The sequence below is a fragment of the Drosophila novamexicana genome, unplaced genomic scaffold (genome assembly GCF_003285875.2).
Source record: "Drosophila novamexicana strain 15010-1031.04,08,12 unplaced genomic scaffold, DnovRS2.1 tig00001810-arrow-arrow-pilon, whole genome shotgun sequence".
Lineage (NCBI taxonomy): Eukaryota > Metazoa > Arthropoda > Insecta > Diptera > Drosophilidae > Drosophila > Drosophila novamexicana.
In genome coordinates this window covers 1-16,845 of record NW_020824894.1, presented here as the reverse complement: position 1 = coordinate 16,845, position 16,845 = coordinate 1, and the positions used below count along the sequence as shown (strand labels likewise).

The 16,845-nt window shown below is 40.5% G+C and overlaps 1 protein-coding gene across 3 annotated transcripts; it reads right to left on the bottom strand.

Moving 5' to 3' along the window:
• Nucleotides 1-96: 96 nt before the first annotated feature.
• LOC115768484 (beta-1,4-mannosyltransferase egh) lies at nt 97-14,066 on the bottom strand. 3 transcript variants are annotated; one of them, XM_030713067.1, is made up of 3 exons: nt 13,806-14,066; nt 1,795-3,053; nt 97-1,022 (listed from the first exon to the last, which is right to left on the bottom strand). In XM_030713067.1, the coding sequence occupies exons 2-3, from the start codon at nt 2,596-2,598 to the stop codon at nt 450-452; spliced, it is 1,377 nt and encodes a 458-aa protein (XP_030568927.1). In that variant the 5' UTR covers nt 2,599-3,053; nt 13,806-14,066; the 3' UTR covers nt 97-449. The 3 variants fall into 3 exon arrangements, with proteins under 3 accessions (XP_030568927.1, XP_030568925.1, XP_030568926.1); XM_030713065.1 differs by lacking the exon at nt 13,806-14,066 and adding an exon at nt 12,960-13,503; XM_030713066.1 differs by lacking the exon at nt 13,806-14,066 and adding an exon at nt 10,388-10,551.
• Between the last annotated feature and the right edge of the window lie 2,779 nt (nt 14,067-16,845).

Genomic DNA, 16,845 nt, shown 5'->3' with positions numbered 1-16,845 from the left:
TTGTGTGTGTGTGTGTGTGTGTGCATATATTAAGACAAGTGTATAGCACATGTGTGTGTGTGTGTGTGTGTATGTATATATATACTAAATATATATATATATAACTATTTGTTCTAGCATTATAAACGTTTTTTTTTTGTTTTGGCAATTTTAACAGTGTTGCAAAAGGGCGGCCAAAGTAAATTTTTCTCAGTGTGTTTTTTAGAACGTAACAACAATAAGTGTGTGTGTGAGAGTGTGTGTGTGTGTGCGTGTGTGCGTGCAACTTAAGCTTACGAATAAAAAAGATCATGATGTTGTTGTTGTTGTTGCTGCTGTTGTTGTTGTTGTTGTGCGATTAATTTGCTTCATTTGGTTTTTTGCATTTTGATTAATTGATTTTCGATTTGTGTTAATTACAGTTAAATTAGTGTGTGTGTTTGTGTGTGTGTGTGTGTGCGCGCTGGCGCTTAAACAGTCTCCAGGACACGAACATCCTTCTGGACAACGTAGAACTTGTGCTTCTTGCCAACGAGGCCCCAAATGACGGCCACATTCTCGATGACCACATTGACGGGTATCGTACAGACGGCGCCCAAAACGCACGCCAAAAACTTGAGCAGCCCGAAGCGGTACAGTGAAAAGGATTTGATGACACCAAACACATACATATAGATATTGATGGCCGCAATGAAGGCGCAAACAAAGTCAACCAGATTGGGACAGGGTATCGGATAGAGGCCGGCGAATATGATGTTCGATGTGGATAGCGGCATCGTTACCCACGAGTAAACGCTGATGCCCAGCAGCAGCTTGTGCCGGAACGGTATCAGCTTTGAGTGCACCACCAGGAGTATGCCCTGTAGCCAGCGCTTGCGCTGCTGCAGCAGATCCAACAGCGTGAACGGCGACTTCTCGTACATCTCGCCCTCGATGAAGTTGAACGTGTAGCCCTGGCTGAAGGCGCGCATCGCAAAGAAACAATCCTCCGCCACGGAGCCATCGATGCCATTGTCAAACGATACGGAACGCTCGGCGCCAACCTGTTAAAAGCCATAAACACAAATTAAATCTATGTATGTATATGCTCTATATCCAAATCAAAGGCAATGCTAATTCAATTTAAATACATATATGTGCATCTATTACAGTAGTCTCTGCCAGCGAATGGCTGCAACGCCATCTGCTCTACTCCTCGATGATAATCATAACAAGCCTTATAGAGATCATTCTGCTCGGAGTCTGCGCTCCTGATCTTATGAAGGCATCTATATCTGGATTCGTCAACAGTCGAGTTTCTAACCCGCCTTTTGCAGGCAACAAGATATGCCGGAATCGGCCGAATTGAACGTCTATATCATCTATATATCCTCTTTTCCTATATTAAGCATGCTTCTCATATGACTACCATAGGAAAAACCTACTTTTACTTGAAGTACTATCAGTATTGGAAAACGTTTTTATATAAACCTACTTTTACTTGAAGTACTATCAGTATTGGAAAACGTTTTTATATAAACCTACTTTTACTTGAAGTACTATCAGTATTGGGAAACGTTTTTATATAAACCTACTTTTACTTGAAGTATGATAAGTATTGTGAAACGTTTTCACAGAAATCTACTTTTACTTGAAGTATGATAAGTATTGTAAAACGTTTTTATAGATATCTAGTTAACTTGAAGTATGATAAGTATTGTGAAACGTTTTTATAGAAATCTAGTTAACGTGAAGCATGAGAAGTCAAGTTTTTGCCAGAATTTCCATATTAGAGAAACCGCATTTAAATTGAATTGGAATTCCTTAGGTACTCACTTGGGTGACCACATAGCTGCCCTTCCAGCTGAAGAGTGGCTTGTGGAAGAGCTTGAACTGCAGGCGCAGCTTGCCCATGTCGTCGGATACACGAAAGCTGTCCGCCAGGGTTGTCAGCCAGTTGACAACGTTCTCATTGGCATAGGTGATGAGGCCCTGGCCAAAGGGATGCTTGCCATCCAGTACAAAATTGATAATGCCGCGCACCGAGTTCTCGGTGAGCAGTGTCTCCTCGTCCAGATGGACGATCCAATCGTTATCGTTGAGCACATTCACCGTATCCTCGAGACAGTATTGGAGGGCGCGCGACTTGAATAGGGCGCCGGTGCGCGTCTTGTACTCCTTGGGCACAACAATCTCACGGATGCGCCGATGCTGGGCCAGATGCACCGCCTTATCGGTGACGACCTCGATCAGGAAATTCTCCAGGCCCGTATCGAGGCATGTATTTATATTGCGCAACACATTCATCTTGACTAGTTCGGGAAAATCGCCCCGGGTGACCACGCGTATGCATATAAAGGGCGCCAACAGTGGGCTGCCCTTGAGCACAACCTTCTCGGGGAAGGCATTGTAGAAGACGAGGCCACAGAAATTGAACAGCACCTGCGGCAGGGTGAGCAGGGTAAGGAAACGCAATAAGTACAGCAATACGGTGGCCAATTGGCCATACTCAGTCCATGGATCGACAAGGGTGAAGGAGTTCTCATCGATCTTAATACCGCCGGAGAATACTTCGCAGGCAATTATCACAGTGAAGAGCAGCGTGCAGTGCAGCAGATGTTTCGTTGTCGAGTTCATCATATCGAGTGTGCACTGTACTCTCTGACTCTGGCTGCCTGTTTTTCTTTTGCTTCTCTTCGCTTTGTGCGTGCGTCTGTGCCTGGGATTTTATTTGGATTTGGGTTTGGATTTTGATTTTAGTTTATGTTTGCTCTTCAATTGTTTTATATTTTGTTTATTTAGTTTTCGTTTCGCTTGGTTTTTGGGGCACTTCTTTCGTTCGATGCGAAGGATGCTTCTATTTGCTTAGCTTGTTTTTGGTTTTTGTGCACTTTTTTGTTTTTTTGTTTTTTTTTGTATCTCTTAGCCGGTGTTTACTGTAGCTCGCTGCTCGTTTCGTTTTGTTGCACTTGCTGTTCTTCGCTCTCAGCTTGTTGTTCTTCTTCGTTCTCTTGTTCAACTATTGCCCTTGGCTGTTGCCGCTGATAATTCGCTTGAATTCGTTGCCGTCTCGCACACTGATGAGGCACTCATTTCTGCAAAATAATCAATCAGAATCGGATGCAACTCCATTAGATCACAGCGCACACAACGGCACAAAGATACGGAAGGGTATGAATCATTCGGTTAGCAAATATATTAAGAGCTCTGGCGCTCACTCTCTCTCTCTATCTCTCACTCACTCTCCCTCTAGCTCCCACTCACTCTCTCTATCGGTGATTCACTTGTTCTCTATCTATCTTTCATTCATTCCTTCCCTCACGCTCTATGTCCCTCTCTCATTCTCATACTCTCTCACCCTCTCTTTTCTCTTCTCTCTTTTTCTCTTCTCTGTTCCTCTCTCTCACTCTCTCTGTCTTTCTATCTCTAGATCTATATCTATATCTATCTCTCTCTCTCTCTCTCTATATATATATATATCACTCTCTTTCCCTTTCCCTCTCTCTTTATCTCTTCTCTCACTCTCTTCCTCTCTCTCTCTCTCACTCTCTTTGTCTTTCTTTTGCCTTAGCACCCCAATACTCTGCATTGGAGATGGACATTTGCCGTGTTTTTGGTTCGTGACACGACAAGCTCGTGCTGCAAAACTCTATTTCGTGCAGATTCACGCAAGTCGAACACGAACACGACTTTCGAAACAATTTCAAATAAATAAGAGAATTGAATAGATATTGAGCTAGAAAAATGGTATGCAATTAATGCAGCTCGCGACATTTCTGTTTTTCAATTTTGAAAAGTTGGTAATAAATGTCTGCTGGACTGTGCCTTGGTCAATATTTTTCGTGCCTTTCGTGTTTGAAAAAGCTTCGTGTTCGTGTTAAAAAAAAAATGGATATAAATAAATATTATAATATAAAAATTGTCTTCAACTTAAGAACAGAGAGTTGAACTAAAATAGATGTAGAATTAGTAAGAAAACAAATGCTACAATAATATATAACCCAAGTCCACTTCAGCTCTATAGGATCAAATAGTTTGTGCAAATGTTAAGCAATTTTTGAAGCAAAGGCTTGTAAATGACGAAGTGCGTCTGGGCAATTGATTTGATTTGATTAGCATATCGTAAAAGCATGATATGGATTTCTATTAATAATGCCGAACAAAGGCAAGCTCTATTCCGATTTTATGGCCACAACAGATACATGTTTGTATCATATACACAATAACCTCAACTTTCAAAAGTCCAACAGAGAATTTTACTCAAAGAAATATCTATATTTCAGACATGTTTCTTGTGGATCGATGCCCCAAAGGAGCTCGGCTGTGACTTGAACAACATAGATCTGAACTGATGTTGATCTTACTAGAAAGAAGTTCAGTTCAAAGTTTCTTTCGCTTTTCGTGGAAAAAGCAACTTTGTTTAGAGAATTTACGACTGCGTTAAGTGCTTTATCGCGTGCTTAGCAAGCCGTAACCCGTAACCCGTAAACGAAGTGCTGAAGCACTCGGCCAACCGTTATCGATACCCTTAATTGGGAGGGGGTGGTGTGTGGGCGGGTGGTTGGGTGGTTGGGTGTTTGGGTTCTTCTAAATATGTGATGGCACGGACAAAGCATTATATAACAATACGCTATGCACGCACGTCTCTGTCTGGGCATTGCCTGGAAAAGCCCCACCCGATCAATAATAATTCTCTTCCATTCCAATTTTCCCAATAAAAAATATGCGCACGCATCGATGCGATGATTAATAACCCGAAACGGCAGCACATGTGCGCGCATGGCAAACTAGAAAAGAAAAGAAAAAGCTAATTACGTGTGCTACAGCCGCAAGTGATTGACTATGAGATACCCTCTGCTCTGACAAAATGACACCTATTTCTCTCTGTTATCTTTAGCTTAGCTTTGCCCTTTCTCAAGCAACTTCGGTGCTTATTGTCCGATCTTTTTGAACTTTTCGGTTCTTTAATATGTCATGCCAAACGATGTGGTATACCTAGCCATAAGGCTCTTCCCCTAGGGATATATCTATCGAGCTTTAATAACTTTCATTCGATGTTCGATATTTATCGATATTTGCGGCAATATATATTGCAAACATATCGTTTAACGCACAATCTCTGCACTCGTCTTTATTCGCCAAAATAAAACAAGCAAGAGGTTCTAGTCGGGAGCTCCTGACTAGGGGATACCCTGAACCCTCTTCTTTCAACACCAAATGCATATATATTCCATTTTAGAAGCTACATGTCAAGTTTGGTGACTCTAGCTCTTATTATTTACCAAAATTGCCTCAAAAACAGGATATCGATATCGATTTTTATCGATTGCTTGGAAACGGAGCAAGTTATCGATTATCGGATACAAACTCGATCTGCGCGGGAACTAGGAGCATCTATATCTAAAATTTCAGTCTCTAGCACTTATAGGTTCTGACAGACGGACATGGCTAGATCGACTCGGCTATTGATGCTGATCAAGAATATATATACTTTATGGTGTCGGAGATGCTTCCTTCTGCCTGTTACATACATTTGCACCAAACCCTTAAACTCTTTTGAGGAAAACAGGGTATAGACCGTTTTTCTTTTTCTTCTTTAGTATAAAGAATGAAATTCTTTAAATCAAATCGAAACTGTGTACAAATCCGAGGCACTTTTCTATTGTCAATATTTATTTTATTATATTCATATATATTTTTTTTTATAGAGCATTTCAGCTTCGATCAGCTGCAAATGTTTTGATTGTGTTAGCTAGTTGTTGTTGTTTGCACCGAGATTGGGGCATTGGAATGTGCCCACATCTGCACACGCACACACACACACACACATCGAAACATATTTCAATTTACATGGGGTCGCTGCGGGTGCAAATATCCAATAATTAAGCAGTTCAAATGTCATCGATTTGATTATAATTGCGTCTATTGTTGTTGTTGTTGTTGTTGTCGCTTTCTACAAGGTTTAGCCTGAAGGGGAGCGGGAGGGGTAGGTGGGAGGGGCAATTAGTGTACAAGTCAAGTTCAACACAATTAACAATTAACAAAAAAAGAAAAATACGTAATATCCATAAAAGTCCGCATAGACTCGTAGGAGAAAAGAAAAAGCCCCAAAAATGTGTCAGGCCTGTGGGTATTTTCAGCTTTTGTTTTTTATTGAATTTTATTTTCGTCGAGTAATCGAATTGATACAGAAGCATTATGTGCATTAGGCGATAGCACGGAATATGACTCGGCTGGCATGACTAAACGCCGGAAAACGGGCACTCGCTTTCAACAGGGTATCACAAGGTTTATGTAACCCAACGAAGCCTTGTTCTACCAATATGACAACTGGATCAGGCAAACGGTGCTGCCAACTCAGCAGATATATATATATATATATAGAGAGAGAGAGAGAGATATTCCTGATATAAGGCCGAGCTATAGCTTCAAGAAATGAATCTTAAAGCAGGCAGAGGTTAAGGTTCTTAAAAACGCACAAAGTATCTAAATCTATGCCCCATGTATTATGCTATATATAAACAAGTTGAGATATATATTTGGGCCTATATCAGGCGGAGCATGAGCTTATCGTGCCTTGGAAATTTCAACTTAATTGAAATATTTGGCAAATAGCAACAAGCTGTCGGGTCTTAAAAATGGATTTATGCCTAAATATTGTTGCCTCTAGCTGTTTGTTTTGTTTGGCTGCGGCCAATTCTTATTGACCCAAGCCAGGTGATAGTTCTTATGAGCTCATCATGGATAATATCAATCAATTATTATACTAAGGCAGCAATGGCTGTTCCCTAATGCTTGATTCGCCCAATATTTGGCTGGCAATTCAGACGACGACGACGATTACTTGGTATTTGTTGGGCGTTACGATAACGATTATGAGGGGTCTCATATAACTCGAGAATTGCCAGCCTGATAAGCGGCAAGAACTATATATGTACATCTTGCAATTGCCCACATATATATTTATATATAATATGCTGATTAGTTGTCGCACTCGCATTGCCGTATGACGCCTATTGAACATATGTATTCCTGGTAGAGTTGTGTCGTTTAGTTCAGACCAAGTTCGATTGAACGGTTCATTAAAATGAACTACTGAACATCTAGTTCACTCGTTCATGAACGACACATTCTTGATACTCGTTCAGTCGCTCATGAACATTGTATGCAACTCAGCAGTTCAGTCGTTCCTGAACGATACATTCTCTTGAGATGTTCAGTTCTTAATAAACATAAAAGATAGCGGGATTTTCAGTTTTGATTTGACTGCATAACTGAACTAAGCGAATAGTTCATGACCGACTGAATAGCTGAACGAGTGAACTAAATGAACGAGTGAACTTATTCAGCAAATTGAACTAGAAATCCCCAATCTAATTCATGGCATTAACTGGCTTTGCGCGATGCTTTAAACTTGGGACTATTTTATGTTTTTCACACATTAAATTGTGTTTGTGAAATGCTTTCACTTTTACAAATGCATTTTTTGTTTTTACAATTAAGCAACAAAAATGTCTTCATGCTGTTTTGTTTTGTTTTGTTTTCTTTTCGCCCCTTTTTCACCCCGAGCAGTGGATTTGCATTCGCCAATATTGCCTTGTCGCGGCAAAGGCAGAGTTATATGCACGGGCATAAAATGTTTACATTATTGCTCGAGCATTGCTTAAATGCCAGTTGGGTTAAAGAGCCAATTAGAAAATGGCCAGGCAAGCGCAGTTTTGCGGCCATTTTTCACCATTTTCAGTGGAATTCAACAAAACAAATGTTGCAAGCAACATTGTGCATTTTCGTATTAAACACAACAATTAATCAGACAAGTCTGAAAATGAAAAAAAAAAAAAAAAAAAACCCCATTCAAATTGAGTACCGAGTACGTAGTTTGACGTTCGAGTCAAAGTTTATCAGCTTCAGCTGCAGCCGCTGTTCGGTTCACTTCTCGCGCCGATGATTCACATGACTCAAACTCTCGTCTCGCGGACGTCTCAGCGCGCCTCAGTTCCGGCCAGATAGCCGGGCAAATGTCGCATATACCTCCCCTTCCCACACCTCCCCTACCCTTTCCCGTTCATGCCCTTACACAATCCCCTTTTGAGAACACCCCTTGACTGTCGGCTGTTGTTGTTGCTCTCTTCATCGGGGGCGTAATGAACTTGAATCACTTGCGATAAGCGCAAAAAACAACAACAACAACAACAAAAATACGAATACAAGTAAAAATAACAAACCCATTCAAAGTGCGAACCAGAAATAATTCCAACAAGCGACTTGGCATTTGTGCATTAAACAACAACTAAATGAGTAGCAACAAGTGCACGATTGCGTTAGCTCGACTTGACGCATACCCTGTACATGTTTGATTAATTAATGACGCGCGTGCTTAAACCACTTGAGAATTCGAAACGAAATATGCCGATTAAGTGTGACCTTGTGCGCGAAATTTACCGTTATCACAGAACAGTTATAAACGTTTTTATGACTTGTGATTTCGAAAACTTGTTGCTATTGTTTTATTCTCTCTGTTTTTTTTTTTTTTTTTTTTTTTTTGTACTCTTCGTTATCCATTAAACTTTTCCAGCTGAGCGATTCGAGTGCTGAAACTAATCATTAATTATATTGTTACCTGAATTGTTGAAGTGCTTGTTGTGCCCGCCGCAATTGTATAACAATCTAAAGGTCTACTTTCTGCTTTTCTGTTTTAATATATGTGGATGCTTGCTTTCATCGGCATCCGATGGGAGCAATGCATGAATCATTGGCACACATTGCGCACAGTTCTCAAATATATATTGACACACGATTCTAACTAATTCTATAACCAACTATTTTGTGAGTTTAGAATAGCTCTTGGCTTACTCAATTGTACTAGATACTTCACGCCATATATAGACTCTTTTAACAAGATTATTTGATCAAAATTCTTGGTTCGATTCCTTTATCAATCGATTCTTTTGTCATTCTGAAGATTTGAAAACTTCCTGGAGCAGAAGAATTGCATACTTTGAATCATTCACAACATTTCGGATAGTCTTAAAGCACAAGCTGCTGAAAACTAAATTCAATTATCTAATAGGTTTTCTAGCAGATAAGCTTTAATAAGATAAGATTATTTAATTAGAGACTCTGCTCTTCAACTCGCAGCTCTCAATAGTTTCCTAATCAAACAACTAGTCTGACTCTCATTCTGAGAAGACTTTCAGATAAACTTTGAGTTTATTTAGCATTTGAGTAAGGTGCAAAAGGGTGCTGCTTAAATGGCTTATGCTAAATGTATATACCCTGTATGCTCGCTTCGAATGCAGGGTATACACAACGAGACGCTTCACTGAGTACAGGCCACTGATGCACTCATTGTTTTAACTAATTTTTTGTTTTTTTTGTGATTTTTGTGATTTTTGTGCATTGTTGTTCTCAAATGAAAAGCACTTTCGCACGGAATAAAAATGTATTCGAAAATTTGTATGCAGTCCAGATAACTATTTGTTAGTTGTAAACAACATATATAGTATATCGAGATATTGCATAAGCGCAATTGCAACTGGAATTCCCCGGAGGCACAATAAAAACTGAATACCTGTAATTTACAGGGCGAGCAATTAAACAACCTGCGGCCCATAAATCCAACTATCGTAAAGCTATATATATATATATATATATATATATATTCATATATATTCTAAGTGCGTCTGGTAAGAACTAGAGATGGACTCGGCTTTCGATTTGTTCAACACGACACGATACACAATTTCGTAATACGATACGTTTGTCCTTACGAGAACGTGACGTCATGCGCCCGTGTGGCTTACGTGCCTGCGCGTCGAACTAGCAGTTGGAAGGTCGCTGGTTCAAATTCAACTGCAATTTTTATATATTTTAACTTGTTTATGTTCACAACGAAAAACAAAAAAAAAAACAATAACAAAAACACAAATCACAAGAAATTTAGATAACAATTGAATTTTAAACAATATCAAAATATATTTTTGTTAGTTTTAAGATGTCTTGACTTTATTTGTGCTCAATTAACTTAACGCGATCTAATAATTAACTTCTGTTTAGAAATTTGAAACGTTTCTGTTTTAATATGCAGGACATTTTTTCTAAATCGTGTTAGCTCGTGCGTGATCGTGTCACAAACGGCACGTGCTCAACTCCAATAAGAACACAAAGTTCGAAATCGAAATCGAAGTCGAAAACCGAGAGACTTGAGTCCATTTTGGGTGCACATGTTTGTACCTAAATAATTGTTATGTGCTGTACTTGACGGCGAATATCGACGACCCCGTCGCGATTGCCGCGCTCTTGTATTTGCACTCATGTGCGAGATTTTTCAAATGTACTTATTTTTTTATGAATATGTACTTTACTGTTTTTTTATTATTTTTTTTTTTTTGTTCGAGTTACGAGTTTGATGTTTCTTTCGGTTACCCACCCGTGCACTTTTTAGCCTTTTGTTTTTGTTGTTGTTGTTATTGTTTAACAATCCATTGCGTGTGCTTTGTTGTTGTTGCTTCGTTCAATTTTCGCGCGTTTCGTTCAGATTTGTAAGTTCGTTCGTTGAAGTTTGTGTGTGTGTGAGTTTTTTTTTTTTTTTTTTTTTTTGTGGGAGCTTCGAAGCTTAAACTTCGAAGGCAGCCGTTACACTGAGGCGGCGGCGAAGAGAGAGCCGCACAAAATGGCGAGTGGCTACGGCCAAGCGCGAGGGAGTGAGTGAGTGAGAGAGAGAGAGAGAGAGAGAGAGAGAGTGAGCCAGCGTTTAGCTGAGTGCCTGTGCGTCTGTGACTCTGCGTGTGCGTGTGTGTGCGTGAAGCAGGCTGCGGGTTTATTGTACATGTGTGTACACACGGACGCACATGTATGAGTGAGTGCGGCGGTCGTAATAATAAATTAAATACGTTATCAAAGTACAACAACGGCCGCTACGTTGATTATGAAGTTGTGTGTTGGCCCGTTTTGATTCAATTGTGCATTAAATGCCGGCACATACAAACACAAATACAAACACACATGCACATACAGTAAAAACTCGAATGTTCTGCTTAGATAGTTGATCAAATAAATCAAAATTATTATAAAAACAAATTAATTATTTCACACGCACGCAAAACTTATACAAATTGCTATAATTAAAGATTAAATGAATAAACAAATAGTCCAATTAGGTTTGATTTGTACACTAATAAAAACAAGATTTTGAGCTGTTCCGTTAAACGAGCTTTCACTGTATATCTGTGAGTGTGTGTGCGTGTCTGTGTGTGTGAGTGTGTGCTTTTCTTCTTCTTTATATTTATGCACTTGTGACTAATAAGAAAGAGAGACAATTGAGGGCTCTAGTTGCGTTATTGAACATTCCTTTCTGGGCGGCTAACAGGTGTCCAACAGTGGGCCATTACCCCTACCCCTACCCCTACAAGCTGCTGCTGCTATTGTTGTTGTTGTTGTTGTTGTCGTTGACTTTGTCACGCGCTGCCGGTGCGCTGCGGGTACATTTAGCGAGTACAGGAGGCCGCCCCCCGTTATCGCAGTAGGTTGTGCAAACACATACACGCGCACACACCCACTGCCCATTATATATATATTTATACATATGTGTGTGTGTGTGTGCATATAGCTAGATAAGCGTCAGCGCGTACACAATCAAGGTACGCTAATTATAACTACAAATAAAGCCTAAGTAATATTTGTAATATAAGCAACAACAACGCACACACACGCACACACACACACTCAGCAAACGGTTCGAGTGCGTGTGTCCGTCGCAATAATCGATTAACTAGAAGAAGAAGAAAAAATAGAGCATCGATGCCCCTAAAATCGCTCGTAATTGCCCAATTTAGTTTTGACAATTGCGTTTATTTTCCATGAAAACCAGATTTTTCTGGCTTTTGCTGCTAGAGCTGGAGTCTCAAGACCGAGATTACTTCGATATTTATCGATATCGAACCTTTTAAATCGATAATCATATTGATGTCCTGTTTTTCAGCCGTATCTCGCAGCTTATGTGTGCTAAAAACAGAAAATTTGGCACGTAGACGCTCGTATAACATTTTTTTTATGGATACCTCACCATTTCCCCTAAAGTTTAACATCTTTTTTTTTTTTTTTTTTGCATTTTTGGAGGTTTCACTTTGCGCTTTGTTATCTCCACACATTTGAATGCCATATTTATGCTCTAATAAATTCATACAGTTCGGACAATAAACACAAGTAAATGACTAAAACATGTTCGACAGTGTTGGGCTAAGGCAAGAAGAGGCATGCGTTTGTTTTTTTTTTTTTTTTGGATGTTTGGAAAAACAATAAAAATTAGTGTTAAGAAACTAAGGGTAGCTTCCAGTCGAGCACTCCCTACTACAGTATTCTTCATTATTTGTCTATTAGAAAATTATTGTATTTTCAATTTGTTTTTATACTATTCCTTTTTTAAGCTCGTAATAATTGTTGCCAATGCATTCGCATTAAAAACATTCCGTTAACTCCAAATTCCATTGTTGCAACCAATTGGGTTTTTTTCTTCTCAAAATAGAGACACACTGAAGGCTAATTGAGTAGGAGTTAACTTGCAAACGCATACATAAACATAAAACACTCCAATGCAAAAACAACCCCAAAACTCGCAGGGTCGCACCTTATTCTACGCATGCATGTAAGTGTGTATATATATATACATACATACATATATATTCCATCATTTAATATGCTCGCACTAATATTCAATTAATATTAAATCACATCACTAGGGCACAACCCACGCACGCACGCACACACACACACACACACACACACATACACACATACTGGTGCACATGTATTATGGGCCGGCATCGTCGGCGGCCTTGCGTTAGGCGAATGATAGTCATAGACAAACGGAAAAAATTGCTAATTCTAATACACACGCAGCTGCAGGTGCAGGTCCGTTAGAAAGCTTTCGCTGATTCTTTAACATACACACACACACTCTCTCTCGCTCTCTCTCTCTCTCTGTGTCTGTCTGTCTTACTTACCATGCTGTTGGTCACAAAAAACGCTAATGGCTGCTTCCTACTTTGCAAGGAAGAGGAACTGGCAATGGCAATGGTAATGGCGTGTTGTTTGTCTTTTCGCTGCAGGAGCGGTCCGCGGCCAATTGGCGTTACTGTGTGTTGGACGATAAGGCGCCAACCGACATGCACACACGCAATGTTTAACAGGGCGGGAGGGGATCGGGCGCTGACTGACCTCTCCTTGTTGAAGTGCACACAGGGTGTGTTCGTCTGCACGCTCCGCGCGTAAACAAACCCAACGCGAATATCGATGACGCCCGATGAGCAGAGGCGTTTACGTTATGGGTGCGCGCGGCTCTTGCGGGGCGAATTGGGAACGGGGCACTCTGGGCGGATGCTCGCTCTCGCTCTCTTTGCTAATTCGCTGCCTGTTCTCTTGTTGCTAGCTGTGGCAACGTCGGCGCCGATTTGTTTGGTTTATTTTTATACACAAAAGTTTCAATGTTTCCTTGGCGTGCTGCAGCAGCAACAACAAATTTCATTAATATTTGCGATTTTTATTGAATTCAATGCACACATATATTAAACTGCACGTGTGTGTGTGTACATGTACATATGTATGTATATTTTTCGGTATTTGCCTTGCTATATTTTTTTTGCTGCTCTCTTTTCGTCTCACACCTCACACCCGGCGACGTACAAACGATTTATAGTCTGCGCGACTCCTCGTCTTCCCCCACTGCCAAACCCGAAACGAACTTTGTTAAAACACTACCAGAAAAAAAAACAACAAAAAAAAACACAACAAAATAATTTACCATTGACTACAATTAGTTGTAACAGATATCGATCGATTTTTGTCTTTACCAGGAGACACCAACGAGTAATCGCTTTATTTGTAGATTTTTCTTTTGCTCTGCGTGTTTATGAAGGGGCGCAACGGCGGCGATGGCGGGCTGAGCGGCGGCACGAATATTGCAAATTGATTTTTTTTTATTTTGTGCGAGTGTTTTTTTCCGTACTGTAGCTCATTGAACGGACGTTGTTTCTGTGTAATTGCTTGGCGCGCACATTTTGCCGATTAAGCCCGAAAAACAATGACTGCTTTTTTAATCTGAGTAATAGCTAATAAATATAAACCGCCGCACTGGCAAAGCGACCGCAACAACAAAACGCTAGTGCTGCGAAAAAATAATCGATACGCGTTTTGCGCATCTCTAAGAACGCGACAGTCATTTAACATAGTATTTTCAAAATTATCGTAGTGTTAAGCAATCGATAATTGAAATAGGCTAAATTTGGGTTGGCAAGACAATGGAAAATACCCGTCGTTTGTTTTAGGTTCTGTATCAAAAGATACCGAAATATGTGTAAAATTTAGCAATTTTAGAAATCTTCAACTTTGGTGTATAAATTTACAGAAACCTTTGACTATCTGGCAACCACAATACTATAGGTACGCGGTCTAACTATATCGATAGATGTGTGATTCAGTATTTTATATTTGTATTGAAGAAAACTCAAATCTTTTGTGTATGTAAAACAAGAGCTATATTTAGTAGCTCAACTGAAGACATTCAGTCTCATTCAACAAAATAATTTATAATAAAAAAAAATAACTTAGTATTTTTTACGGATTTTCGCAAATACCAAATTAGTATTTTCGTCACTTGCAATATATCGATAAATTATATTTTATTAGCGTGCGACGTGCGCTGCGAACGTATGTTACGTGTGTTTTCGGCTTGTTAACTTTTTTTTATTGTTTCCTTCCTCTTTTTTTTTGTTGTTGTTATTGTGCGTGTGCGTGACTGCAGCTGAGCGCAGCCGTAACAAGAATCAAATATAACGCAATCTTAATAAGCCCCCAACAAGCAAACTGCAGTCGTATTTGCAGCGTTCTACGGCAATGTATGTGCAGAAAACTTTAAACAAACAAAAGAAATAGACCAAAGGCAGCGAGCAAAAAAAAAGAGTAAAAAAACGCGTGTTGAGCGGCAGCCGTAAGCGAAGCGCGGAGCCAAAGGCAGAGCCAGAGCTCAGTCGTGCTCGCTGCTCCAAGAGGCTGAAGCTGAAGAAGAAGAAGGAGGAGAAGCAGCAGCAGCAGCAGTAGTAGGCGAACAATTGTTCAATTGCCGTTGCGACTCGTCTCTCTCTCTCTCTCGCACGCTCTGCCGCTGCTGCTGACCGACCGCCTGTCCGTCAGCGCGTCGTCATTCGCTTTGTCGTCGCCGTTGCCGTCGCCTGTTCTCTAAACGCGCGCGTTCTTCGCTTTTCCTCTTCCGGCCTGGCCGCGCTGAAGTTAACAGCAAATAATCATAACAACAACAACAACAACAACAGCAGCAGCAGCAACAACAACATATTGCGATACGAATAACAGCAATAAAATGGTAAGTTCACAGTTATTGCAATCTTTTCTTTTATTTTTGTTGTTTGTTGTTTCTTATTGGGCATATCATGACTTATGCATTTCCTTTGTTGATGTGTCGCCAAAGCGCAACATTTGATGGTCAAAATTCAATGGCCACTGTCGGCGCCGCCGACGCCGCAGCAGCGGCAGCAGCAGCTGAGTGTGCACATGCTAGCCATCTCGCTCGCACTCGCTAGCTACGTGCCCAGCCACATGGTGGGGCCATAAAAAAAAAAAACCAAATTCGCCAAAGGCAAAAACAAAAACATTTCAATGTGACAATGGCGAACTCGTGCGTCGAAGAGAGCAGTAGAGTTGTGGGAGGGGGGGGGGGGGGGGGGGGGGGTTTGAGAGAAGAGTGCGTGAAGCGACACAATTAATTTGCATTGTTTTGTTTACATGTTTTCATTTCATCGTTCATTCTATACGATTTTGATTTGTTTGTGTTTGCTTTCCTGCTCACACCCGCAACTCTTTGGCTTTCATTTCATCACAAAATTAACGGCAAAAACCGTTAACCGTTGCTTGTGCTAGGTTAGGGTTAAGCCCATGTGCCCTCTTGTCGCACCTTGCGCCAATCTTTTGGCCAGTCGCGTGTAATATGTACTTTTAGTTTCATTTCCTTGTACCCTTTTCAAGATGTTAAACCTAGTGTATGCGCAGGTTTGGACTACCTCAGATGATCTAGTTGTTGAAATAATTATCTACAACTGGAAGACTTTACAGATTGGAATGTTCCAGAAGTTTGATGCATTGTTGGACGAATTTCATCTTAAATTCTTTAAGATTAGGAATATTTGATTTTGTAACCTTACAAAGGATACTATGGACTTTCCACAAAGCATACATAGTTTATAGATCGTTGTGGGGTTAAGCTCGGCAGGGTATTCAAACTTCGGCACTACAAAATAAGTTTATTGTTTTTATTTTAAAACCATTGTAAAATGTGCAACATACATGCGAAAACTTCCCTTGCAACAGGGTATAATCATTTTCATATAAGATCTAGATGGGCATTTGCAACCAGTCAATATACCCTACTCCCTTTCACATTGTAAACGACGACAATAAAAGTTTTCGAAAAGCACGTTTTCCGCGTTGTCAGTGTGACCAAGTGTGACCGTGCCAATATAGAACAAAAATCCAAAAGCTGAACAATACGCATTTCATCTTAATACAAGCACAAATCGTTTTGGCTAATTAGCAAAGACACAAACCACACACAGCAGAGCTCCCTCTCTCTCTCTCTCCCTCCTTCGCTGTTCGCTGTTCGTCCTTGGCCTGTACGCACTGTATGTGCAACAATTTGCACATAGGCCTGGCCGGTGCGGTGCAAGGTGCATGCTGCACGGTGCACGGTGCACGGTGGCAGCAGCAGTTGATGCCACTCCCACGCGCTGCTGCAGCGTCCCGATTTTACATGAAATTTCCCCAGCTGTCGCAGCTTATTTATTACCATCTGCATTTTGCTCTATTCGCTGCATTTGCAGCGGC

What these genes read in the sequence shown, in the direction of transcription:
- LOC115768484 (XM_030713067.1), bottom strand. Translation starts at nt 2,598, where the DNA reads ATGATGAACTCGACAACGAAACATCTGCTGCACTGCACGCTGCTCTTC. An exon ending in GCAGCTATGTGGTCACCCAA is followed by an intron (nt 1,023 to 1,794) that starts GTGAGTACCTAA and finishes GGCTTTTAACAG; the next exon opens with GTTGGCGCCGAGCGTTCCGT.